The sequence below is a fragment of the Anser anser genome, assembly GCF_964211835.1.
Source record: "Anser anser genome assembly, chromosome: 16".
NCBI lineage: Eukaryota > Metazoa > Chordata > Aves > Anseriformes > Anatidae > Anser > Anser anser.
In genome coordinates this window covers 201,203-227,180 of record NC_139737.1, presented here as the reverse complement: position 1 = coordinate 227,180, position 25,978 = coordinate 201,203, and the positions used below count along the sequence as shown (strand labels likewise).

The 25,978-nt window shown below is 44.9% G+C and overlaps 2 protein-coding genes across 41 annotated transcripts in view; both read right to left on the bottom strand.

The window, feature by feature from the left end:
• Window positions 1–686, bottom strand: part of SLC35H1 (solute carrier family 35 member H1) — a 34,954-nt gene extending 34,268 nt beyond the window's left edge. For 6 of the 15 annotated variants that reach the window (XR_014573130.1, XR_014573131.1, XR_014573132.1 and 3 more), the window contains exons 1-2: window positions 458–680; window positions 238–388 (exon numbers count right to left, since the gene is read on the bottom strand). Coding sequence is in view for 10 of the 15 variants with exons in the window: in XM_083801921.1 (XP_083658047.1) it covers window positions 238–388; window positions 458–556 (250 nt within the window). In the remaining 5 variants the exon portion in view is untranslated. Of the gene's footprint in view, window positions 1–237; window positions 389–457 lie in introns of all 15 variants that reach the window. The other 9 variants (XM_083801923.1, XM_083801930.1, XM_083801925.1 and 6 more) reach the window with 4 other exon arrangements.
• Window positions 687–780: 94 nt separating this feature from the next.
• Window positions 781–25,856, bottom strand: ELMO2 (engulfment and cell motility 2). 26 transcript variants are annotated; one of them, XM_083801903.1, is made up of 25 exons: window positions 25,429–25,856; window positions 24,664–24,742; window positions 18,995–19,116; window positions 18,293–18,418; window positions 18,110–18,150; window positions 17,564–17,636; window positions 17,189–17,239; window positions 16,232–16,413; window positions 13,200–13,299; window positions 12,823–12,974; window positions 10,394–10,495; window positions 10,103–10,181; window positions 9,439–9,477; window positions 6,393–6,443; window positions 5,938–6,060; window positions 5,150–5,284; window positions 4,663–4,767; window positions 4,471–4,579; window positions 3,693–3,829; window positions 3,203–3,366; window positions 3,008–3,120; window positions 2,582–2,689; window positions 2,154–2,236; window positions 1,744–1,821; window positions 781–1,191 (listed from the first exon to the last, which is right to left on the bottom strand). In XM_083801903.1, exons 4-25 carry the CDS (start codon window positions 18,368–18,370, stop codon window positions 991–993), a joined length of 2,304 nt encoding a protein of 767 aa, XP_083658029.1. In that variant the 5' UTR covers window positions 18,371–18,418; window positions 18,995–19,116; window positions 24,664–24,742; window positions 25,429–25,856; the 3' UTR covers window positions 781–990. The 26 variants fall into 26 exon arrangements, with proteins under 26 accessions (XP_083658029.1, XP_083658008.1, XP_083658014.1 ...); XM_083801882.1 differs by having other exon boundaries at window positions 19,014–19,116; XM_083801888.1 differs by having other exon boundaries at window positions 9,439–9,474; window positions 19,014–19,116.
• Window positions 25,857–25,978: the final 122 nt, after the last annotated feature.

The following is a 25,978-nucleotide window of genomic DNA, read 5'->3' as shown; positions in this document are numbered from 1 at the left end:
GTCTCAAGGAAAATCTGCGCCCGAAGCGCCGTTAAGGAAACGCACCGGCCGCCAGCAGCAGTGCCCCGGCGGAGCGGCGGCGGCTGCTGCTCCCCGCGGCTTTGCGCCTACCCCCGGGAAGCGGCGGACCGCCGAACCGCCGGCCCCCGGCCCGAGGGGACGCCGCGGCTCCCGAAGCGGCCCGGGCACCCCCGAGACACCGCCCGGCGCCCCCCGCCCCGCCGCGCCCGGCCGTACCTGCGGGGGCCGCCCGGCGGAGGCAGTCGGCCCAGGAGAGCGTCGCCCGCGGCCGCCCGGAGCGGCAGCGCGCCAGGGCGCGGAACAGCGCCGAGAGCGCGAAGATGAGCAGGAGGTGGAGCAGGGTGGCGAGCAGCGGGAACGGGAAGCTCTGCGGGACCGACAGCCGCCGTCACCGCCACCGCCACCGCCCGCCCGCCCGCCCGCCGCCGCCCCGCACCTTCACGAGCCACTTGTTGTAGAAGGTGATGCCGATGGAGAAGCCGTAGTAGAGCAGCACCAGCGCCGCCCGCCCCAGCGCTGCCGCGCCCGCCCCCATGCGCGCCGCCCGCCCGCCCGCCCGGGGCCCCGCGCCGGCCGTAAGGGGGGGGGTGTGGGGGGGGCGCGTGCCGCGGCAGAGCCGCGCCCGGAGGGGAAGCGGGGCCGGCGGTGACGGCGCGGCGGGGGGCGGGGCCCGCGCCCGTGGCGTCACGGCGCCAGGCCGGGCCGGAGCTGGCGGCCCGAGGGCGCGGCGGCGGAAGGAGGGAGGCGCGGGGAGGCAGGGCCGTGCTACTGGTTATTATTGGGACGCGTACAAAAGGCGCACGGGCGCGAGGCAGCTGCGCAGCCCGCCCCGCCGCGGGCCGGCGGCTCTGCCGCGAAAGGAAGGGGTGCGGGCCGGGCGGGCAGCGGGGCGCCCCCAGGCGGCTGCGCCCGCCTCAGCTCAGGCGCCCGCCGCGGGCCCGGGCCGGCCCAGCGCGGGCAGAGGCCCCGTCAGCCGTAGTGGTACACGAAGTCGTAGCTGCTCGGCTCCTTGGGGATGGGCGGCGGTGCTTCGGGGATCTGGATGTTCTCCAAGTCCAGGAGCCTCAGCTTCATTTCCATGCTCAGCAACGTGTCCAGGTCACTCTTAGTTAGCTCACTGGACATGTCCTTCCCCAGGAGAGCATTAAGCCCATCGATCCAGATACAGTACTGTAGAGAGGAAGGGTAACTGACACCTCCATACATAAGCGATAGATACTCCTTACACAGCTCCAAAATAGGTAACAGGAGGGAGTTAATCAGTGGGGCAGGGAAAAAAAGGGGGGTGAGCAGAGATGCCCCATGTAAATTAAAAACTGAAAGGTAAGCACGAGCTTATGGCTTCAGTGAGAGGGCCAAGAGTTGTGATCGTAGTGTAACTGCAGAGAAAGCAAATCCATTTTAGGAATCGGTGCCTTACAGAACAGTAAAGAAGGAACAACTGACCAGGAAGAAAGAACTTTTCATCATGCCTTTTAAAAGCAACCAATCCTTCTCAGTTTCCTAAACTAGACTTCATTGTTTTTTATTCTGTTCCTTCGCTCCCCAGGGCAGTGGTCACAACATCAAGTCTGACAGCATTCAAGTGTTTGGACCACACTCAGAAACATGGGTTGATTTTTGGGTCGTCCTGGGGGAGCCAGGAGTTGGACTCAATGATACTTGTAGGTCCCTTCCAACTTGGGAGATTCTATGACACACATTAACCGCTATGCTTCTTACCTCATATTTGTTAGGTGCAATGAAGTTCAAGGTCTCATCAGGATCATATAATATCGAGAAGGCCAATTCTAACACTTCCTGAATGGAAGAGAATCTTTCGCTCGTTAACTGAACAAAATATCACAGTACCTTCAACCTGCTAACACATGAGCAGCTGTACTGCTGCAGCTCAGTGCACTTTCCCATAATAGTATTTTTAGTCACTGTGGCCTATAGCAAAACCAGACTATGCTCAGGGCACCCTGCAATCACAAACTAGAACTAGGAAAAGGCAGAGATATTAGATGGATTTTTGTAAATAATACACCAGACAAGTTGCAATTTGGAAAACAATTTGCTCCTCTTGCTTACTCCCAGTCTTCATCTCTATAACATTAGGTATTATGTATAGGCAAAAACAGAACACTTACCTTGTTCTGTTTCAACGCACTTTTCTCCTTCATGTGTGGACAATCCTTCCCTGTGACAATGGCTTTGATGTCTGCAACTGGAACTAACAATAAAAAAGTAAAACTTGCACAAAGGAAATCCTAACCAGGAAGAGACAGAATTTTGTCTTTGCAGCTATGCATTTTTCCTGGTTTTGTAGTTCATTACTGCAGTTTTCCAAAATATGTTACTCGTAGCACATCCCTACAGTTGGCTATCATAAGAAATACCAAGCAATTGCCAAGACAAAAAGAATTTGTGCAAGGATCGAAAACTGATCTCATTGCAGTTAGGAGCTTCAGCCACAGCTCTTCTTCTCTCTTCTCTGAGATGGTACTCAAAACAGCCTCTAGATGGCAGTGCACAGAACAAGACATAGTGGGCTCAGAACATAGTAATTAGGACTTACTTTTTTCCTGCAGTGATTCAAAGGTCACTTCCCCCTGGGCGTTATCTTCCAGATCCCCATAGTGCAACACCTTGTGATTCAGAGCCAGGCGACAATACCAAAATCTTTCTGGAACACATAGAAAGTAGACTAAACTGAGTAAGATCATCCACATAAGATCTTACAGCCACGATGTTGTTACGGTCTCCCCAGCCCAACCCCTCTACTCCAATTCCTCAGCATTACTTCCTGTTCATAAGGGGATAACTGTATTCTTAGAAATTAACTTCTGTTCCATCCCAAACTATTGGCTGGTACAGGTAATCAGGTAAGACCAGGTAATCAGCTTCCCTTTCCAGCAACATGTTACTCTCAGGTTAACCTATTAGGTATTATTTGCCCACAGTTCTTCACATGAAGAGATGCAGTAGACACTTATCATCTTACCTTGCCTTCTGCGATTTCCAATTTTTCGAAAACTACTTCCCTCACAAAGCCTGTTCAGGCGCTGTTGTTTTATCAGCTCCAAGATCTCAGGCTGGATTTTCTCTCTGAGCTCCCTGGTGATCAAATATGGAAAAGTAAGCAGGAACTAGAGATAACAGCAAGCATAGAAGGCAATTGTTTTTGTTAGACACTTACACAATAGGTGGTGACTGGAAGTCATCCTGGCTCATTCTCTCAGACTGGCGTAGTCGCAGGATCTCAGAATAGCTTAGGCTGCGCAGTTTGCTCTTGAACTGGTCCAAAGAGTTGGGTTTGGAGGGAAGAGCCCGTGTGATCTGTTCCCTCACAACCTGCATAACCTAAAGTGGTTGGGCAGGGTGAAAAGCAAGTCATATTCTTGCTGTTTAACAGCAGCAGAGAACCAGGGCAGAGCTCAGCGTCAAAGAACAGACATGAAATAACCATGGCCAGGAGTGTCAATATATCGGTGGCTTTGAAGATCCAGATGAACAAAGGATGATCTCGGGTCATACCAAATAAAAGTTTGGACAATCCTCCCTTACAGCCCACATCAACACCCTGTCATACCCTTCTCTTTAACCAAAAGCATTTGTCACTCAACCAAGGCTGAGCGAACACACTGTTCTGCAAAAAATTCTACAAAAACTGCTCTCCTCACTCTGACCTTATTAAAATCTTCTGCTGTTGCCCTCATTTCTTTCCAGGTCTTGTTCAGCAGCTGGATGCAGATGGCAAACAGCTCCTCAAATGCACGGTCATGGGTGAAAAACATGGGGTGATAGTCATTCCGGCCTTCATTGGCTTCAGGAATAAACAGAAACCACAACCATGTGAACATACAGCACACAAGCTACTAAAAGCATCTAAAATCCACTACAGTGACAAGAAGCCAATGGTGTACAATAGTACTTACTCAAAAGAGGTGAAGACAGTTTTTGTCTGTCTCTGAAGACAGTGCTTTGTCTCCCCATAGACAGTCCCTGTTGGGAATGGCAACTAGCCCCACACTTCATCATACAAGCCTCTGACACTAATGTCCCCTTTTCAGACTAGTCCCCCCAATGACTGCTTGCAGTTTTTACTGGTTTTCCTCTGACAAAATTTCTTCCAGTTGCTAATTGTCTCCAAATGCTTTTTTGAGACTGAGCTACTAAACATAAGTTTATTATGGTTTCTAGAATGGTTTTTATATAGTGCCCTGCTGAAGCCTTCCACTTGTGTCAGTTTTTAAGGAGAACTAGAGTCCACACAACAAAATTTCTTAGTTAACTTCAATACTGGTATTATCATGGGGACACTGACAACGCAATTCCAAGCTCCCACTGTCCTAACAAGGCAGAAATGAGACCAATGTATAAATGCTTGTGAATCTTGGTCAGCCTGTAAGTTACCCCGGCAAGCCTCAGCCCAGCAACTCAGGAAGATGAGGTAATGTTACTTACGGAGCTCGCCAACTTGCAGAATCTCACAAAGCATCCTGGTAAGCTCAATGGCACTGCGTCCAAAGGGACACTCATGCTTATCTTCTCGACTGCTGTTCTCCAGAACAATCTGCAGAAAGAGGATGCAAGAAACAGTGAGCCGGAAGAGTTGCCAAGGTGTTTGTCTCTGCATAGAACAGCAGTTTCACTTACCCGGATATAGGTGTCCTGATGAAATTTGGCCAAGTACAGCATGTTATCCAATGCCAGCATCCCTGGAGGAGTCTGAGTAAAATCCATGGCTGGATTGATGTGATTCTGTGAAAAGAGCGTGCAGAAAGAACCCAAAGAAATTAGCCCAAAGAAATGTTGTAAGAACCTTTTCTGAATTAATTTTACAACAACCTGTCCATCAAGCACTCCTTCACATCTATCCAAGAGGTAACCATGGACACTTGCTGACAATGCTATCTGAACTTCCTAGAAGAGAGGCTGATTCTGAGTTCTTCACAGAATGGGTAAGTAAGTATCTTCAGAGGATGTGCCTAACAAACCCTGGCATTTATCCAAACAACAAGTTCATAATAATCTTCTCTGGGAGTCTGAGTTTAGCTGAGTTTCTAAAACTCAGATAACAGAAGCATGGTGAAGCAAACAGCTGTTTGTTTCTTTTTCCCCACCACTCTCTCTAAATGCATACAGTGAATCCCAGCATCTTGTAGTCCTTGGTGTACATTGCTTTGCGTTTTTCTGTTCCGCTGCCAGGGATGGTGTTGCTGTCAGATTCTGCATCAAATGCAATTCTTCTCAGCTCAAATATGATGTCTCTCTGTGCCTGAGGGACAGAAGGGAGGGAAACAGTAACACATAAGCAACCAGTAGGGTAGTGTTTTCACATAATGCACAGTCCCACCTCTCTCCAGAGCTCATGTACTGAACGCAGAGGTGCCAAAGGTCATTAACATTACATAAAATAAGGCAATCCACTTCAAAATGGCAAGTTTAAGTATATTGGATAAAACAAAATGTTCATTTGCATTTTCTTTTAACTGACCCAACCTTACTTAAAGGCAATTTCTAGGCATTTCATTTAGATAACGTTAAGGTATTTTTCATTCAAGACTACTATGCATATAAGAACCAAGTAACAGACGCTTTAATAAGTGCCTGGCTTCCCTGCATATCGCAAGGGAAAGTATCAGATAAAAGCAAATGTCCTCAATAGAGGCAGAGGAATCAGTTTGACAGCTGGCATCACAGAGGTCAAGAAAGGAATATATGGCTTCCAGCGACCACTTATAACTAAAAAAGCCCCACAGAATACAGTAGGTTAGTCATGAGCATACTGGAATCTCAAAGACCACAATGTGAGGAGTAGTTTCAAAACTATATGCAAAGTCTATACAAATTCCATGGAGCAAAGCATCCTAGGAATAAGGCCCCTTATAGTTTCTATTCTATCAACTCTTACTCAGCTCTAATAGTGACCTGATCATTGGGATCCATCTTGGTCATCATTCTCTCTTCCAGGAGATTAAAAGTCAGAACCTGTAGCACATACAGCTGATGTGCCATTTCTGTTTTAATTGGGCGGTTTCCTCTGATCACATGCTGCAAAATAAAGGATAGGGTAGGAATGAAAATAGTACAGACCGACACTGAGTTGTTAGCTGCAAGCACATGGCAGGTTGCATGTACATCTCTGTATATGAAAATTCAACTGTTTAACTTCCATATTTCATCAGAAGCATAGTGTTAATGCTCTCTAACAGCAGGAAGAAGCATGCTGATTAACTCTCTTTTGAACAAGTGACTCCAATCTCACCTTTGAAAGAGTCACTTTTCTGGAAATGCCCTGAGGGCAGCAGAATTTATACTCTGCACAAGGGACACTTTTATTGAGAAAACATTAGTAAGTACTCTGTCATTTTGGACATACTCACGTTCAGGATTATAGACCTCAGGTGCTTCTGGGCAAATGCATTAGCCATTTCCTGATGGGGATTTAAAGATGAAACAGCAATGAGTGAAATATAAGAAGTTCACATCATATAGAAAGGAGAAAAAGAATGACACCTATGAATTGGAGACAGCACTGACAAATAACAAAGTGCTTTCACCACAGATTGTCAATTTAGCATGGGGTCTCACCACAAAGCAAGCATTAAGTTGGGATGCTAGGGTCAAACTCATGGCTGGGCCTACAAACATCATTAACATGAAGGAAGGCTCTAAGGTAACCCAAAAATAGAAGAAAATTTACCTTAAGACTGGACATCTAATGATACCTCAGCATCAGGACATATGGCTGCAGGGAGTATACTATGGGCTGCCCAGAGAATGTGATCTATAAAAGGTTCCTTCAATGAGTGTTTTGCAGCTTTCTATAGCTAGATTCTATTTCTACACTCAAGAGAACCAGGACTGGAGGACATAGTGTTCAGTTCTCATCTATCTCAAAACCCTTCCTCTGAAATTTATATTTCCTTTTATCTCAGTTCCTAAAGAGATGTTTAGAAATAAGTTTAAGGCCAATTTTCAGAACCACTCCAGTGAACAAAAAAAAAAAAAAAAAGAGGAGAGGGGTAAGTGAATTTCATGCTTAAAGAAAACCTTCCAGTTACCACTTTTATTGTATGGCTTCCTTCCCCAGATGAGGAGGGTTTCCCAACCATCAAGTTGTGATGTCAAACAGATGCAAATATCTGCTGCTAGCTTTCAATTCTAGGACCAATTGCACGTGCACTAGCAAAAACCTAAGCAGTTGGACTTCCCTTGTGAATTGTGAAGATGCACTTTTTGAAATACCAGCAATCTCATTACACCTGCAAGGTGAACAGCACAAGTGCTGATGTCAAGATGGAACGTTATCTGAAGGTTGCTGGTATAAGCAACATCTTTGGGTAAGAAAAATCTGTTGGGTGATATGTCATCTGGAGGAAGTCCAAAAGAACTGTCAGTCCCAGATCTCTTCACAGTCTCATGCAGCACAGATTGAGAATTGGAAACAGATGTGCAGTCTTAGTCAATTCCATTCAATCAGCAGAACATTCTGAGCAACCCAAGACAGTTCCAACTGCTCACATCAACCCTGCTCTTCACAGGTTGCATAAGGAGTATGGTTAAAATACATATATTGACCTCATTCTGAGTCCCTATGATCATTTTTGCTCCAAGAAGAAAACTTTGAAAAGAAGAGTGCTCTATGCTGACTTATAGCCAAGCCATAGTGGCTGCCAAGTTAAGTGACACTCATTTTACAACCAAAACGAGTCAGTGCTTGGGTGGAAGATATCTAAGAAGCATCTAAACAAAGAAGGAAGTGATTTCAGATTGCCTTCCAAGTCATCATTTTTAACTATGACTGATAGGAAATATTACTCTAATAGAGTAATGCCTGCTGTTAGAATTTGTTCATGCATGCAACACAATTCTTACCCTAAAGGAATTAGTTTGCACATGGGACCAAGTAACAGGTGACTGAAGGACAAACAGTGGAAAGGATGAAGACAATTAAATGATTCTGAATAGCATAGTAAGAAGCATGAAGACACACACAGCCTAACCACTGCCAAAGGATCTATTTTTAGCAGAGTCCAATAATAACCATTTGCTGCCTGACAGGGTCATGGAAACACAAAATCATTTACGTTGGAAGGGACCTATTGAGGTCATCTAGTCCAATCCCCAGGTTCAAGCAATGGCAGCTCAAGATCAAGTTGCTCAGAACAGTGTCTAGTCAGGTTTTCAGTATCTCCACTGACAGAGACTACACAACCTCTTTGGGTAACCTGTGCTAGTGTTTGACTACCCCCACAGTAAGATTGCTTTCCCTTGTGCTCAGGTGGAATTTTCCCAGGTTTTAAACTTTGACCATTGCCTCTTGTCTTGTCAATAAGCACTAATGAGAAGAGTCAGGCTCCCTCTTCTTTATTCCCTTCCATCTGATATTTATACACATTGATAAGATCCCCTCAAGCTTTCTCTTCTTCAGGCTGAGCAATGCGAGGTCTATCAGCCTCTATATGAAAGATGCTCTCATCATGTAATAGTCTTCATTGCCCTTTGTTACCATGTGGATTGTGTTCAAGGGAGGGAAAGAAAAAGAAAAAAGATTCCTTGGAATTTTGTTTGCTATGAAGTTTATTATCTGGGCCAAATTACTAACAGAGGAGTAGTATGTTCTTCCTCATTTTCATGTGTTAAACATATCAATTAATTTTGGATATTATGTAAAGTTTACTGAGGCTATAGTTTCCCTTCTGATGGCACTCATCTTCGGCAAAAATAGAGCATTCTCTATGCCACCCAGAAAACCTAAGAAATATGCCAGAATCTCAAGATACAGAGGGTTTCAAAACAATCTATTAATGAGAGTGGTGATTCCCCTGGAAATAGAATGAGGCCAAAAAAAAAAAAAAAGAAACAACCCAAACTTTCTCGTACAACCCCCATGAAGGAGGTCACAGATTAGGCAGAATTTATGCTCTAGCCCCCAGAAAATTTTGTGACTGCTCTGCAGTATATTTTGTGACTGCTCTTCACAGTTAAATATCTACCTTCATAAAGAGTCAGGTGGATAAGAAACTAACACTAAGGCAGGCTAGATTTGTGGTATAGACTCAGGCTTTAAGTTTAAGGAGACAGATGTCTACAGAACTGTCTCCAGTTTTAAAATTGGTTCATGTGATTAGTCTTATTGTGTGAGTTTCCAAAGTAAAAGCAAGCCTTTCATGATCATCTTTAATATTCTGTGCGCACAACAGGTCATTCCATTTTCTCCTGCCACTGATTCTTCTTCCCTCAAAATCTGAGTCCATTCCCTCAAAATCTGAGTCCATTCCCAGGAGTCCTCCCATTCTTTTCCCTAGGCTCATCCACTATCTGAAGCTTTTATGCATGGTCTCTATGACACAAGGAGGCATAATTGGAGAAAAGCTATCATGCCTACAGTTCCACATGACCAGCCCCCAGCCTCGAGTTACTTACAGTGATGGGCAGGTCTAGAGGGTTAAGCAGCTTGTCCTGCTGGCAGAAAGCAAAAAAGGCACAAAGAGAAGCAGACAGGATTTAGCTCAGAGTCGAGTCCAGAAAAAAAAAAAAGACACAAACAGGGCACTAGAGAAGATAGGCTTAACACAGAAAAGCTACACAATACAGACATATGCACATCTTGCATGTAGCTGAGATGTCAGGGGTTTCCTCAGAGCAGGTGTTTCATTTCTCACATTTGCCAGCAGGAATATCCCCATATAACTTAAGAAAGGATTTTTTTTTTTTTTTGATTAAGTTGGCACCTAGAACACCAAGGACACTACTCACAACCTCCCTCTTCCTTGGTCTCCCATACAGAATTCAGTTTCTTCAAGAAGTTTCCATGCTGCATAGATTTTTTTTTTTCTGTCTCAAGGCCTTTCAAATCCCTTTCTGAGCATCTCCTAAACAAAAATGTGCAGCTTGAGAACACGTTATTAATAGGATAGCATTTTTTACCCCTGTGCTGCTACACTGAAATAGCTGTTTAAGTGCTTGGCAAGGTCTGAGGCCTGCCTTGCGCAGACAATTCAATTTCTGAGGCATAAAGGTAAACCAGGAAGTATGAAGTAAGCTAGGAACCATCATTCAGGTTTAATGTCAGTTAGCAGCTACAAACCTGTCTCTTGTCCTCAGGTGCCTTCAGAAAGAGGGCATTAATCAGGGCAATGGCATATGTCTGGATCTCTTGGTTTGAGCTGCAGAAAACAGTAATGGGAAGCTCATAAGAAGAGAACATACAGTATAGAAAAACTATAGCTTGCTGCTTTGCCTTCACGTAAAAACATTTACTGCAGCTCTCTTGCATTTCAGTGGACAGGCAGGATTCAGGTAATCTACTTGTATGTCATCCAACCTTTCATGAGAACTGCGGAGGCTTAGGGGAGACCTTATTGCTCTCTACAACTACCTGAAAGGAAGTAGTGAGGAGCTGAGGGTTGGCCTCTTCTTGCAGGTAACCAGCGAGAGGACTGGAGGAAATGGCCTCAAGTTGTGCCAGGGAAGGTTTAGGCTGGAAATTAGGAGACATTTCTTCTCAGAAGGAGCAGTCAGACATTGAAACAGGTTGCTCAGGGAGGTGGTGGAGTCACCGTCCCTGGGGGTGTTTAAGGCAAGGTTGGACATGGTGCTTAGGGACATGGTTTAGTGGGTGATGGTGGTGGTAGGGGGATGGTTGGACCAGATGATCTTGGAGATCTTTCCCAACCTTAATGATTCTATGATTATAAAATCTGACAGAAATTGTCAACTGAATAGAATAATTTAGTTGGAAGGGACCTACAAAGATCATCAAGCCCAACTGCCCAACCACTTCAGGGCTAACCAAAAGTTGAAGCATATTATTACGGTCGTTATCCAAATACCTCTTGAACACTGACAAGCACAGGGCAAACACCTCGCTAGGAAGCCTGTTCCAGTGTCTGGCCACACTCACAGTAAAGATTTTTTTCCCCAATATCTAGATAGCTCCATTATTCAAAAGATTGTGCAAACTGCAGCCCACCAGAGCTCAGTGTCTAGCACCACCACAGTTAATTTTCTGTGCTGAAATTATCTCTGTAAAACCTAGCTATACTGCAGTCTATTATATAGCTACAACTATAAACTTAAGTGGAGCACGTCATTTTTCTCACTGTGTTGATGGAAGCCACTGAACACTTTCATCTCTGCCAATGTAACTAATGTAGAAGCATGCCTCTATTTATGGCATTGCCCTCCAACCTCATGTCATGGGCCCAACCCATGTCTTTTTCTTATTGTCACTGACGAGCCTCTTGAGGTAAAGGTTGCTTAGTCCCCTCCCAAATCACGCACAGCGTGTGGTTTCACTTGTAATGTTTTCAATAAGTTTCTGAATGCTGATCACACTGTTTTTCACCCCCATCTTGATTCAAGATTCTTGATCAAATTCAGTTTTGTTTTCGGTTTTCTATGACTCCTGGGAGAGTTCTGCAGTACTTCAAGATCTTTTGATTAACACAGGTCCAGTACATCACCTAAACAAATACACACGCACACACACTTTTCATAAAACTTCTAAAGCTAAAACACCTTTTAGCTTAAATACTTATTTTCCCACTTTGGCATTTATCCATGATATATCTGTGGATAACAACCATATTGTCTTTTCTACTGTTCCCTCCGAGTCTTCCTCATTCTGATCAATCTGCCGTATTTCAAACAGGCAAATGTTCTTGCATCATTCTAGGTTTACCCTGGGCCTCCAAGATCCGCAGGTCTCTGAAATGTCACTTCACCTGTTCTACCCTCCTTTCTGGGGCTTGCTTTCACCACACAGTTTGCTTTTTAACATAGCAAAACAATTTTTAAATTAAGTTTTCCTCTTCTAACGCAACCCTTTCAGACTTATTTCCATGGACCTGTTCTTCCAGAATCTATCCTCCGTTAAGTATTCTTCCCTATGCATACTCTTGCCAAACAAGCACCGCAAATTCTGACTCACTGTGCAGCCTCTTTCCACAGTACTCCACACACAGAATCTATCTTCAGCAACCTACTTAATACTTCCCTAAGCTTCTGCATCTAGTCATCTGCCACCTTCGCCCATCTTTAAACTGTGTCTATTAGAATCAAAGAGTTAATCATCTGTTTTTCATCCCACATATCAAGGAAGAGAACAATGGCTTTTCTTGCTTTCTTCCCCCCTCCTCTTCTCCTCTTTCCAAATCATCTGTTTCTGACCAATGAATATACAGCTTTTACAGTTGTTTATCTAGTTCAGTTCTACTCTTCCACAAAAAGAGAAACATGCACTTGATCTAAGTTAGTTTGTTTTCTCAAACCTTTTGACTTGGAAAACGCAGAAAACTCCATTTGTGAACATAATTAATAACTCTTAATCAAGGAACTGTATTTTAACTAAACTGTAGTGCAAATGATGTGTCACTGTGGGCATAAAATGCTCATACATTTGACCTTAGTTAACAAACAGAAAACCTGAAGAAGTTCTCATGAACACTTTGTTCTGCAAGGGGTATGCTATTTCAGCTTTTTATTTTCTGTGTTAATAAAACATACCGAGGGGTTTGTTCTAACACTGAACATACCTTTGCTGCTGTTTAGGCAAAATATCTTTAAGACATATACTTATAAGCTTAAGTGCTTACAGAACACAGAACACATTTTTCTAGGACCATCTCTTTTTTTTTTTTTCCCCATGTTAAATGTTAGAAAATCTCAAGTTCAAATAAGACATTGTATCAGTAATACCTTCAAAATAGCACCTTTATATATTTAAAACATAAAAGGATATATTTTCAAATTAAAAGAGATTCGTAAAATTGATTTAGATCACACCACTGTTTGGTGGATACTCACACTTGCAGATGAGAAATGAGCTGCCCTACGGTGATCTCTTCTGCTATCTTCTGATACAGAGTCTGACTGTTCAACACCATGCTTTCTAGAATGGCTAGGGATCGTTGGAGTATGGAGACATCTACCATAGGCTGACTCACATACCCTGCAATCTAAAACCAGATAAACCATCAAGTCAACATATGCCCATCCAGGAAATCTTGTGGTGAATGAGACAAGCTGAGAGAAACATGGTTCAGAAAGCTGGGCTAAAATTTTAAGATTGTACTGGGCTCTCAATCAGTACTCAGCTTCTCACAGTCACCATGTAGGTCCTGGATGCTTCATTAAAGCTCAAAATGAAATAGCATGCACTCAACCCCTTGACCCAAACTCACCTGTTTGATGAAGGTTATTGAAACCATGTCCCAGGAGACAATACCATGGTCCATGAGCTCCAAGAAGGCAGTCAAGGTGAAAGCCAACATTTCACTGTAACTAAGAAAATGAAGAATGCAGTTACAAGCAAGTTAGTAGTTTGGTAGCAAGGAAGAATCCTGTCCAAGCTGAATAAGTGAAGAACGCCACCATCTTTTCCTAATACAATAGACTGCAGTTTGTCAGCTAAGGGACCAATAAAGCATTTGCATTTAAGAAGAGAATTTTATTGTTCTCTGTAATCCTATTTTATTTTTTCTGACTACAAGCACAAATTAAAACCAGCAACAATAAGTCCCTAGTCCTGCCACCAAAGACTCACAATCACCTGGATCAGTACCCGGCTAGTCAAAGGAATAACAGTAGCAATGGAAGAACAAAAGAAAGAATGCAGTATTCATTCCTGAGCAATGCACAGAATCGCTACTCAAATTCAACATTTTCACGGGAGGAAAAGAACAATAAACAACAACAAAAAAAACACAGGATATTCATTATAGGGACAGACAGTGAAAAAAGACCAACTTGAAAAGGAGAAAACTTCTTAAGATGATCAACTGAAAATTTAAACCATCTGTAAATACTATATTTTTCAATAGTCATCATATTAGAGCTCCAGAGAAAATAATTGCATGAAAAATGCACAAGTCTTTGGAAAGGATAAGCCCTTCACAAATGCACAAAAAACAACCAAAGTGTTTTAACACCAGAGAAAAAACAATAAAACATGTCATGCTGTAAATAGTGGAACCTGGCTTCAAACAAAACTAAAGCACAGCACAAATTGTGGAAAATTTAATACAAAACCAGAACAGTGAAGGGAAAAAATGACCATGAGGTATGCTGAAAACATTAGTTGCTAATATATCAAAAATAGACGATCAATAAGTGTAACAACAATAATTTATCAAGACTTTTAAAGTGCTTTCAATGAAAAAACAACTAGAGTGGAAAAGCCAAGTAAAATTATTTGCATCAGAGTTCAGCATGAATGTGCTTGGAGAAACCTCAAGAACAAGCCATAAAATATGAAAAACAGATGTACAGGAACAGACAATATTCAAAGAATTCCAAAAGAACTAAGATACACTACTGTTAAACTACCTGTTGTGCTGTACAGAAAGCAGAAAATAACATTTTCTAATAACACTAATATTTAAAGAGGACTCCAACAGGAACATGAAGGACGTATCAGCTATTTGTATCTAAGACAATATGGGGAAACTATAATAAAAGAATAATACCATTATGAAAAAAAGAAGAGAAAAAAGAAGATATTTCACAGAAAGGAATTGCCACAGCTCTTCTAGAGGGGAGTTATGTTTCACATGTGTATGTTTATTGGGCTTGCACGGCAAGGTTTTTGGAGCAAGGGGGCTGCAAGGAGAGGCTGGGGCTGCTGGGGGTCAGACTCAGCCAGTCCCAGGCAGCTGTGTGATGAATGTGACGCTAGCCAAAGCTAGGTTGTCAGCAGCACTGGTAGTGCCTCTCTGGAAACAGATGTCTCAAAGGGTATTAAAAACAACAACAACAAACCAAAAAAAGCAACACTGCATGGCAGCTGAGAGGGGAATGAGAAAAATATGAGAGAAATAACTCTGTAGACACCGAGGTCTGTGAAGGAGGGAAAGGAGGTGCTTCAGGCACCAGAGCACATTCCCCTATAGCCAGTGGAGAAGACCATGGTAACGCAGGTTGTCCCCAGCAGCCCATGGAAGACCATGGCAGAGTGGCTACAAATACTACATACAGCCCACAGAGGACTGCACACCACAGCAGGTGGAGGATGTGTCCTAAAGGAAGGTGCAGCCCATGGAGAGCCCATGCTGGAGCATGCTCCTGGCAGAAACTGTGGCCCATGGGGGACCCATGCTGGAGCAGTCTGTTCCCAAAGGACTGCACCCTGAGGAAAAGACCCACACTGGAGCAGTTCTTGAAGAACTGCGGCTCCCAAGTCAAGTCTGTTCTGCTCATGACAGTGACTGGTAACCTGTCTTTATCTCAACGCACAAGCTTTTTCATCTGATTTTCTCCCCCTGTTCTGTAGGAGTGGGGGAGTGAGAGAAGCTTGGTGGGCATCTGGCTGCCAGCCAAGGTTAACCCACCTCATAGTGAAGCACAGAAGAAATTGTAAGACAGGATGAGAACAGTTAAGTTTGACTCCGGACTTCGAAAAAGATTTTTTAGGAGGTGCTTCCATTAACAGTCCCCAAAACAAAACAAAACAAAAGCAAACAAAAATACCTGTTAGCAGATGGGGGTTGGTGAAAACAAAGCCCTTTCTTGCATTAGTAACTGACTAAAGGACAACAGATAAAAGGGTAGAAATTAAATAGCCAGGTTCCGAAACAATGAAAAGTTACAAACAAATTTCCCAACTAAGAGCCAGTAACAAGTAAACGTGAAACTTCCTTCCACACAGTACTACTATAGATGCCAAAAGATGAAAGAAACTCCCAAAGGTTCTTAAGGAGATAAAAATTCTGCTCGGAAAATTCAGAACTTGGAAACTGTCGAAGATGGAGGAGTTATACTTTCCCTTATATACATTTCTTAGTCCTTTCCATTTCCTGAGATAAACAAACCTTTGGCCTTTATGTCAATCCTTCTGATGCAGATCAAAAAGTACCAACCACATATACAAGAGCCAGCAATGTGCTTGCTGCTGACTGGAATGTAAATACCGCCAGTTCTAAAGGAATGTTCTTGTGTGCAATTGTATGTGGGTTTTAAAATGGACTACTTTATTCATCTGCAGTCTGAAGCAGAACTGCTCTAAGAGATTATGAGCATAAGAAAGGTAATAAGAGTCTTTTAGTCATTACGAGGTTTACCAAAAGACTAAGAAAACTTTGTCTATATTACTACACCAGCATTTGCTATGAGGTTAGCTGCTCAATGCCACTTCAGCAAGCAAATTAGCCCCTGATTGAGGCCTTGTTTTATTAACTCAATAGCCCTGTTCCAGAGTCCTGGAATACAGTAAACTTACTGGGACAGAAGCTTGGTCCCACTCTCCACAAGCCGTGTCAGCACTGTAATCCCTTCCATGTTGATGAACTCTGTGGCAAAGGTCACATCTGCTGAAAGTTTAGCCAATTCCTTCATGGCATCCAGTCGAGTGTCCATACTGTGTGACTGGATCCTCTCCATCAGCTGGCGAGCTGCCCTAGACTGGGAAGATACAGGGATGATGCTTGTTACAGACTGCAGACTGAGTCCTGCCAACATCGGCAACATTCTGTGAGAAGACTACAGATGGGCAGTGCACAGAGCAAAGCTAGAGAGATACAAGCCATTGACAGAGTAAGTAGCAGGAATGATCACCAAGTCTAAGATGAACTAAGAAAAGGCTGTTCTTGACAACAGTTGCAGACAGACAGGAGATAAATAAATAGCATTTACCCTAATGTGTAAAATAGCATGTTTTTGTTCTTCATGAGGTGATTGGAAGTGGATACAGAAATCTGGACTGAAACCATTAAAGAAATATGTTTTAAAAAATCTCTCTCATTCAAAGAGAAACACAAGTTCATTTTAGGTACCCACATGATGTTCTGTAAGATTTCTCAAACACAGATCAATTATGTCCTCTCAACCATCTCTTGCCAAAGTAACTTCTTCATGTTCTACCCACTCTCAACTAATGACAGTTGCCCAAGAAGGTTTAAGAATTTTCTGAAAAGGAAGCTACAGCAAGTAAATAAAATAAACATACTTTTTGGACTTATTTACAGAAAGACCTATACAAAGGCAGAGCATCCAAAAGAAAGATATGCACCACAACCAGGAAGGAAAACAAGAGCATATGCTTCACTGAGCAGAACGGCCCACAATAAAGGTAAGCCCCCAACAATTCTGGGAGAAAAAGGAAGAAGAGATGAGAGGCAAGAAGAGCCTACCGTAGTAGGACAGATACTGAGAAAAAGGGATGTGAGGAAGTGTTTACCGGGGAGACTGCCAACTGTAGGATTGTTCCATTCTTGATGTCACAGCGAGTCTGAAAGAAAACAGAAACTACAGAGAACTGGGGAAAAGGAATGTAACTGGATCTACAGCGCACATTTGCATGCACAAGTAAAGGGGTTCCTATACCACATAGCCCTGGTGAACATATTGAATTGGACCACTGGGTCCTTGCACCTATAGGCATTCAAAGGGAGAAGTGCAAGGTTCCTCAGCTGAATGACACCATTCAAGTCAGTATTTTTGATAGTAGAGATGCTGCACCTCCAGGATTAGTAACAGTATTGCTCTGTGATACTAGTCCAATGCATCTTCCACTTTTGCCTTGAATATCAGCAAATTGCTCTCTCAGACTGACCTGCTCTGTGATGTACAGCTGAGGACCATCAGCATATCGTAAGGTGTAGTATTCAGGGTTTGGCAGCGACCACCTGGAAGAGGAAGGATATGTGAGTTTCTTCTTCCTTTCAATTAGGAACAGCAGCTTGATTGCAGGAGGGTGAAAAAGAACTTCCAAGCAAAACCTTAGTACAGGAAACTAAGACTCCCAAAGGGAAGAGAAAGGATATTGCTTTTGGGGAGAAGGGGCTTCAACCTACTCCAAGTCACATTCTGTGGAACTTCCCAAGATGCCTGCACTTGGGCCAATCTTCAGAGATGCCAAGGCTGGGGGCACACACATACACTCAGAAGTGGAATAAAGATGCAAAGCCTCAGTTTTCCAGGAGTACAGTTCTTCTGACATAAACCCAGGCCCATTCTGTGGCCAAAACTGCAGCAGGCAGCATGGATCACACTAGCAGCACATTGACAACCATCAGCAGAGACATTCCACAGTACCCCAGCAAGACTTGTCAGAGGAACAGACTTTCTCCACAAGGGTTCCCAAAGGAACTAGACTTACCCATCACAGACCTCCTTGATGATGGATGCAAGAGGCCTTTTCTAGAAGAGAAAGAGAGAGTTCTCAGCAGCCATGTTCCTCTCAACCAGAAAAGAACTATTTCTATGCTTTCCGCATTCCAGCGTCAAAGTCGTAGTGCATGGAAGAAACAGACTCCTCCACCATCTGGTTACGTTGTCTCACCTGATCTATTTCCAGCAGCTGAGCATTGGCACCAGGCCACTCAACAGCTACTTTCACAATGTCTGAAGGTGGTGGCATTGCTCCAGACTCCTGCAGATGCCTTTACAACAGCATACAACTCCACACCTGTTAAGAGAAAAGACAGTGAGAGCTCTCTGATAATTATTTGAATTGTTACATTGCACCTGACATCAAGTTTCAAAGAGATACAGAAGACCAGCAGTATAGTTTGCTGGGCCTGATCAATATGGACAAAACATCCAGTGTACCTGGGATCAAGGCCTCATACTAAAACAGCACATTGTGAAATGTTATGCCTAATGTTACCCCCTAAAGAATATTTCTGAGAGCTTGTTAGGATACTCATACAAGACTGAAACTAACTCTCTGATTAGCAAAGTCCCATCTTCCACCCTCTCTCTGCACTACCAGGTCAGTTTTGAGGACTAGTAAAGCAACAGCTCCCTAAACTCAGCTACTGTCTGTATGTGAGAGAAGGAGCATACAGACCAGGTAGCCTCCCTCCCATGGGCTGGTGATTATTGATGCCCTTATCGCATTTCTTAAGATACCTTGATCTACTCAGGATACCCAAACAGGCTCCTATACAGAGTAGCAGTAGTTAGCTTTATTCCTTTCCCTTTCTATAACATTGTATTTTCAAAACACAAATATTCATTACAGAAGAAAAGTTCACTCAACATTTGCTCTGGAGGTCTACCTTTCACTCCTTTATCTGCCTTAGAGTACAAGCTTGCGTTCAGGGTTTGGTTCCAGACAGTTGTCAGACACGCTGGTTTGTGCTTCATCTGGTAGTTAAGAGGCTGTAAAGAAATGTACTTGTTCAGTTCCTTTTTAACCCTCTCCTAGGCGGAGGGATTTGCCCTACTGTCTCCCACAGAGCCATGGAGAGAAAGTCACATTGGAGAGAGATGACCCTTACCACCAGTTCTCAGGTGCAACAGCTTCACGCTTCCAAACATGAGAACTGACTGGCCGCAAAAGTCCTGTCCTTAAGAACTCTTCCCAAGACTCAATTTCCAGCATATCCAGATGGAGATGATAAGCACCTAAAGTACAATTCCACAGCTCCTATGGGAGCTGCTGTTGTGACAACCCAATCCCCCTTTCCCAGAACAGAGGTGAGACGATACAGAGCAGGGACGCTGTTTCATGATTAACATATTTGCCTGACTTAATCAACTGGGAAAGAGATGCTAAGAAAGGTAAAACAGCCACCTTTGGAGCTTTCCTGATGTGAGGCAAATGACTAATAGAAGGGAGTGCAGAGGAGAGACCTTTCCATGGATCAGCAAAGACCAAGCAGCCAGGGATACCTGGCCCAGGAAGCTGGTCTACATGACTGTCCTGGGACACAGCACTTCTAAAAAAATTAGCTGAGTCTACCACAGAAGGTGTGAATGCCTAGCCCACATAGGATGTTAGCCTAGAGATCCACAGATGGTCTCAATTAATGAAGCTCACGTGCCTCCTCCTTCCCTAGCACAGACTGGTATAACTCCACGGACAGATATAAAAACTCATGCATGCTAATGTTTCTCTGCTTCCATGCACACACAATCCCCTGTGACTATCTTCTCACTCCAGTTCAGGAAACTTCCTAGCCACAGTTTTAAGACAGTGCGCAAACTGTGTCTTTCCCTTCTCTGTTTCCAAGCGTAGAAAAGAACGTTACAGCCTCCTGCTGCAGTCTTCTTAGATGGTCACAACATTACCATCACTCCTACCTGCTGGAATTGAGGACGAGGGGTGCAAGTTTAGCATTTCTTTCACAGCACCTCCTGGAAATGCTCAGTGTTACCACTGCAGCTAGCCTTACCCTCAAGTCCCCACTAGATCATAGATGCTTGCTTTACAATGAAGGCACTTTCTGGTGAGAGTTATTTTCCTATTAAACCAAGCATTGTTTAACACAAGAAACCCTTCTGAAGGTCTCTGCAGTTCCTGCAGGACACAGGAATCTTGAACTCCAAAACTACCTGGGTCCTCAGCCATCCCAAAAAGGAGACTGGAATGACATGGGTACAGGAATACCATCCTCCTCCACTCTTATGACAGCTGGATCCAGTCCACTACCATCCCACCCATTGGAAACTATCTGACAAACCAAATTCTAAATTTCATGATATTCTGAAAATGCAGTTTAACCCTACTCACGGAGACGAATACAGTCACTGCTCCTTCCAACTTTCTCCTTTCTTTTTAGCATCAATCCGAAGAGCCGTTTACATTTTCTTAGAACCCAGAAAATGACTAAGACTAAACACAATTCATGTGGAAAAGTACCTGTCAAGTTGAACCACCCATAATCCACTCAAGTTAGGTTCAGCTTTGCCAGTCTCTCAAAATAACGTCTCCATCCTTTGAGACAAGCAGCACAGGACCAGTTCAGACTAACTTTCAGAAAGAGCCGGCCTTCGAAAAGCAACAGACTCAGTGACCCAATCAGGCTGAACAGGAAGGCATTAATGACAATGAGAGAAAAACGTTTATGATTCTCATCATACAAAATTGCGCATTAGAGTCAGCCAGTTGCACAAACAACACCTGGTGTTTTACTTCCTAATAATGGAGGGAAGACAACCAAGCCATCTCCCTCTACAAGATTCTCTCTGGATAAAAAAATTACCCCCCTTAACAATGAAGGTGTCCCTCAAAGAAGGTACACCAGGTAAAAAAGTCTAGCTTGAACAAGTTGAGGTCACGCAACGGAAGACTGCTCAGCTGAGAGCTCATTTAGATTAGTATTTCAAAGGAGCCTGCGCAGCCCTAGAGCTAGGCTAGTTCACAAACAGAAAGCACTGACTGTATGCTGTCCTTTGTAAACATTGCCTCCAAATCTCATGAGCACACGGCAACATCCTCCTGTTTCTTCATAAATTTTGATTATCATTGTTCTAGTCTCTCACTCCAGGAGGGAAACATACAGACATTTTACTCTTTGCTAAGAGACATGTTAACGTGCAGCAAACACATTCTCAGGATGCTTCTAACCGTAAACTCATAACACAGTCGCTGGTACTATTTTCATACCCATTGCAACCAGTAAATTGGACCCAACTCCTTTTTTCTACACTCATTCTTGAAGCAGATGACTTCTTTTGTCCAAACTAAATTAAGAACTCAGGGAACAAAAAAGCACTAGGAACCCAGGACCAGAATAGCCCCTTGCCTCATTGAATAAGCAGAACAAAGCCTGTAGGGATCTGCAGAACAGGAATGCTTTGAACCCAGATACATTTAGGAGACTGCAGCCCTCCATACAGCACTGATTAATAAGGCTTGCTGTGGATACTAGCCCATGCTATACCCATACCCTATCCTCACTCTGTTCCTAAGTCAATGCCCAATACCTGCTATTTCCGAGGACGTAAAAGGTCTCCCAAGCATGCCATACTACAACTGAGGAGTCCCTCCTGATCCTAAAAACATGACTTTCTCTAACATCCAAGTACACTGTAAAACAAAGTAGAACCAAGAATGTCTGCTGAAGCAACAAACTCTGTAGCATCAGCCATTTTGTCTCAGAAATAAATGGATGAACCTAATAAAAACCGAATCAATCTTTATCACTTCCTTTCCCTTAACCTTCCCTCTCCCCCATATCATTCAAACTTTCATATGACTTTTGCAGCAGTAGCTAATGAGTTACACCTGTTTGGGGCTAATTCTTTAAGTCCATTATCACAATTACTAGTATACAAGAAGTAGCACAGCTCTGTACAGATTCTCTAGACAAAATACCCAACTTGCATGACAGCTCCAGATCTGCAGGACATACAGATTTCTACCAATGAAGTATAGCAACAGATAGACAATTCACAAATGATATGCAATTTCCACTCACTGATCTCCATTCTGCAACTAAACCCTGCAATGACTTAAACCTGGAAGCCTGAAAAATCATAATCGCACACCATCTCCAATAATCAGAACAGCTTGCAATAACTGAGAGATAATTACTTCTTCCACAAATGAACTAACTCATGACTAGAAACCATCTAAATGCACGCTTGCAGCCCAGAAGGCTAACTGCATCCGGGGCTGCAGCAACGGAGGAGTGGCCAGGAAGTCGAGGGTGGTGACTGAGAGCTGGGGCTGTTCAGCCTGCAGAAGAGAAGGCTCAGGGGCAACCTTAATGCATCTTTTCAGTATTTCAAGGGGGCTTGTAAAAAAGATGGAGAGCAACCTTTTGCTCAGGCAGATAATGACAGGACAAGGGGGAAAGGTTTTAAATTAAAAGAGGGAAGATTTAGATTAGAGGTTAGGAGGAAGTCATTCGCCCTGAGGGTGGTGAGGCACTGACACAGGCTGCCCAGAGAAGCTGTGGATGCCCCATCCCTGGAGGTGTTCAAGGCCAGGCTGGACGAGGCTCTGAGCAACCTGATCTAGTGGGTGGCACATCTCTGCCCATGGCAGGGGGTTGGAACTGGGTAAGCTTTAAGGTCCTTTCCAAGCCGAGCTGTTCTGTGATTTTATGATTCACCATTCAGCTTTCAAGGCACTGCAAATGTGAAGAGGCAAGGCTCAAACATCACTTACTTCCTCCACCATTAAGAACTGAATCTGCAACACTCAACTACTATACCCATAATTAATTAGCATCTGACTAATTACCACTTCTCCCGTTAGCCTCTTGCAGTACAGTCATAGTCCTTTATTTATACTGCAACTTACATTGCAAGTTGCTACTGAAGACATCCGCATAAGGAATTCAAGTTATAACAATGCCTGTCACAGAACACAAAGAAATACAGTGTTTTATACACCAAAACAAAAATACCCAGACTACTAGACACAGAAGCCTTTACAAATCTTTACAGAATTTATCTATCTTCTCTCTTGTGAAGAACACGATCATTCAGGGAAAAGAATTGCATATTAAAATAAAAACATTGATGCTCTGGGAAATTCTACACAAAATCTCCTGTTTCACTAGAAAAAGTACTACAGAGGCTAACTCACAGCTCCTACATACAACACACTCTACCTGCAGCTCCCTCAGTATCCTTGTCACTGAAAACAGAAACCAAACAAGTTTTAATACGCTACTTTCGTATCTCAAACAAAGCTTTAAGCTGCATACAAACTCAGAAAATAATTTACCGTGATATATTAAGACTGTGTGTGCCCCTAAGTTCTTCCATTAATAAGCACATACTCATAACCAGAATTCCTTATTCCAAACAGCATTCAAGGAGCAGCAAACAAAGTGAATGAAACATAGCTTACAGACTATTTAATTCAACAGCAGCACCACAGAACAGATACCACAAGAGCCTACCAAAGACGAGATGCACACATCAAAACGAATCAGCTAAACAGAAGAACACAGAAAAGTAGGAATTAAAAATTCAAAAAGGTACAAAACACTTCAGACACTCAGGTCAAACAAACTTTTGCAGGACCTACACAGATCAGTGGCTCAGCAGTATCTGCTTTCCGGAGGAAAGGAGAGGAGAATAAAGACTAGATTAAAAAAAGCGTACTTCAGGCCAGTCTCTGAACAGGAGATGGTCTGTCAAGAGCGCTCTGAAAGATTTTACTGTATGTCTGCAGACCTGAGAGGTGACAGACATTAAACATTAGAAGAGGTATTCTGCAGTACCCTAGTGACACATCTGTTAAAACAACTGTTCAGAAGCTCTGGGGAAGAAGCAGAGGTTGCAATTTTGCATAATTATTGTGATCAGTTACTTACTGGTCTCTCATAGCACATTCTTTTCAAAAACAGCATGTAAGCAATTCTCACAGTTTTATACTGGGGGAGAGCAGCCAAGCTGAAATCCATCAAAGATGAATTCACTCTGCTTCTGCAGAGTGAGATCCTTCATACAAATCAGTGGCGTAGGGGTAGCTGCAAGGCAAGGAGAAGTCAGCAGAGCCACTCATAACACACTATTCAAGAGACTTCTGAGAAGCTGCAAGCTAAAACAAGTGGAGTATTTTAAACAGACTTTCCCTATTCACAAACTCAATCTTTTCGTTACAGATAGAGAACAAAGCGTGCTGCACACAGAATAAAAATGAGGAGGATGAAAGAACATTCAACGAAAAAGAAAAGCTGCCTGGTAGAATCCCGCAGTTAACTAGTGAATAGCTGCGGCTTCTGAATCCTGCAGATGCAAAAAGACATCCTAGTCAGTTCTCAGCAAGTCTCCAGATGGTGGTACCAACAGGCCAAACGTGAGGTGGAAGTGACATTAGCAGAGTGACCAACTGGATGAGCAAGCAGAGAAGACAGCTTCCTTGACCAAGCAGCAGGAGAGGGCAGCAGACAGCAAAGTCCGACCTGAGGACTACATACAATCTCATAGGTTATTTCGTCTAGAAGGCAAAGACAAACGTACTCCACTAGAGAAGCCAACGAACCAGGTGGCTCAGATCCAATGCCTCTGGGGTCCAAAGCTGCACACGGCTGCACTTTGGCTGTAAAAAAACAAACAAACAAACAAAAACACAAACAAAAAAAACCACTAAACTAAACGGTCTATGACATTAGACCCAGTCTTGCGACTTCCAACGCAGTTGGGCAGATCCGCTAGGAAACACGGAAACAGACAGTAAAAGGCAGAAAGAAATAACCGCTTTTTTATTATTTTTAATCAGTCAAGTGAGCTGAAAGAAGGCTGCAAGGCCAGTCAGCAACACCCGGATCTTGGGCCCAAGCCCCCCGTAAGGAGCAGACTATTTCTCCAGACGAGCCGCTGTCCCTTTTGTATTTCGGGTCCGCTCGGCTCCTGGGAACCGCGAGCAGCGCCGTTCTCGCACGGCTTCTGGGCCCGCGGGCCGGAGGCAGCCGGGCGGGCACGAATGCCCGGTCGCGGCCCATCCCTGGACTCACCAAGAGCCAGGGCGGCGCGGCCCCTCGCGGCTCCAGCGCACCGGCCGCTCCAGCGCACCGGCCCCTCCGGCGGCGGGCGCGGGGCGGGCCCGGCGGCACCGCGGCGGCCGCCACCAGGCCGAAGCCTCGCGGCAGGGCCGCCGGCTGGAAGGACCGCGGGCAGGCCCCGCGGGGCGAGAGGAAGCAGCGGCAGCGACCGCGCCCCCCCGCCCCAGCCGCCGCCGCCCCGGGGCAGCTCCCGCCCCCGCCCGCACCCGCGCCCCGCGCTCACCCGGCCCCGCCGCGGCCGCTGCGCGCTCCGGCCGCCCGGCAGCTCCGGCCGCCCTGCCCAGGCGCTGCAGGCCACTGGTGCCGCCGGCTGTCACTCAGCCGCCTTCGCCGCCCATTGGCGGCGCGCCCACTGACGTCACGCGCGTCACGCGCCCGCAGCGCGCTGCCATGGAGACCACGGCCGGCCCCGCCCCGCCCCGCCGGGTTCGGCCGCCCTGGCGGTCGCCGCTCGGCCCCGGCGGCCACCGCCCCCAGGCGGCCTGCCCGCGGTACGCGGCCCGAGTCGCCCTCGCCCCAGGCCCCTCCGCCCTTCCGGGACCGCGCGGGACAGTTCGCATCGGCTGCTCGGGCCAACGATGCCGGTCTCCGGGACCGGCTCCAATAGAGCAGCCTCCCCGCGGCCGTGCCGGCCGCCAGCCGCAGAGCTGGCAGGGAACGCCCGGGGGGCGCCACAGCCGAGCACGGCCCCGCCCGCCGGGAGCGACGCACGCCCCGTCACCGCCCCACGCCCACCCAGCGAGGGAGCCCCGCCGGCCCGCCCCCGCCGCCGG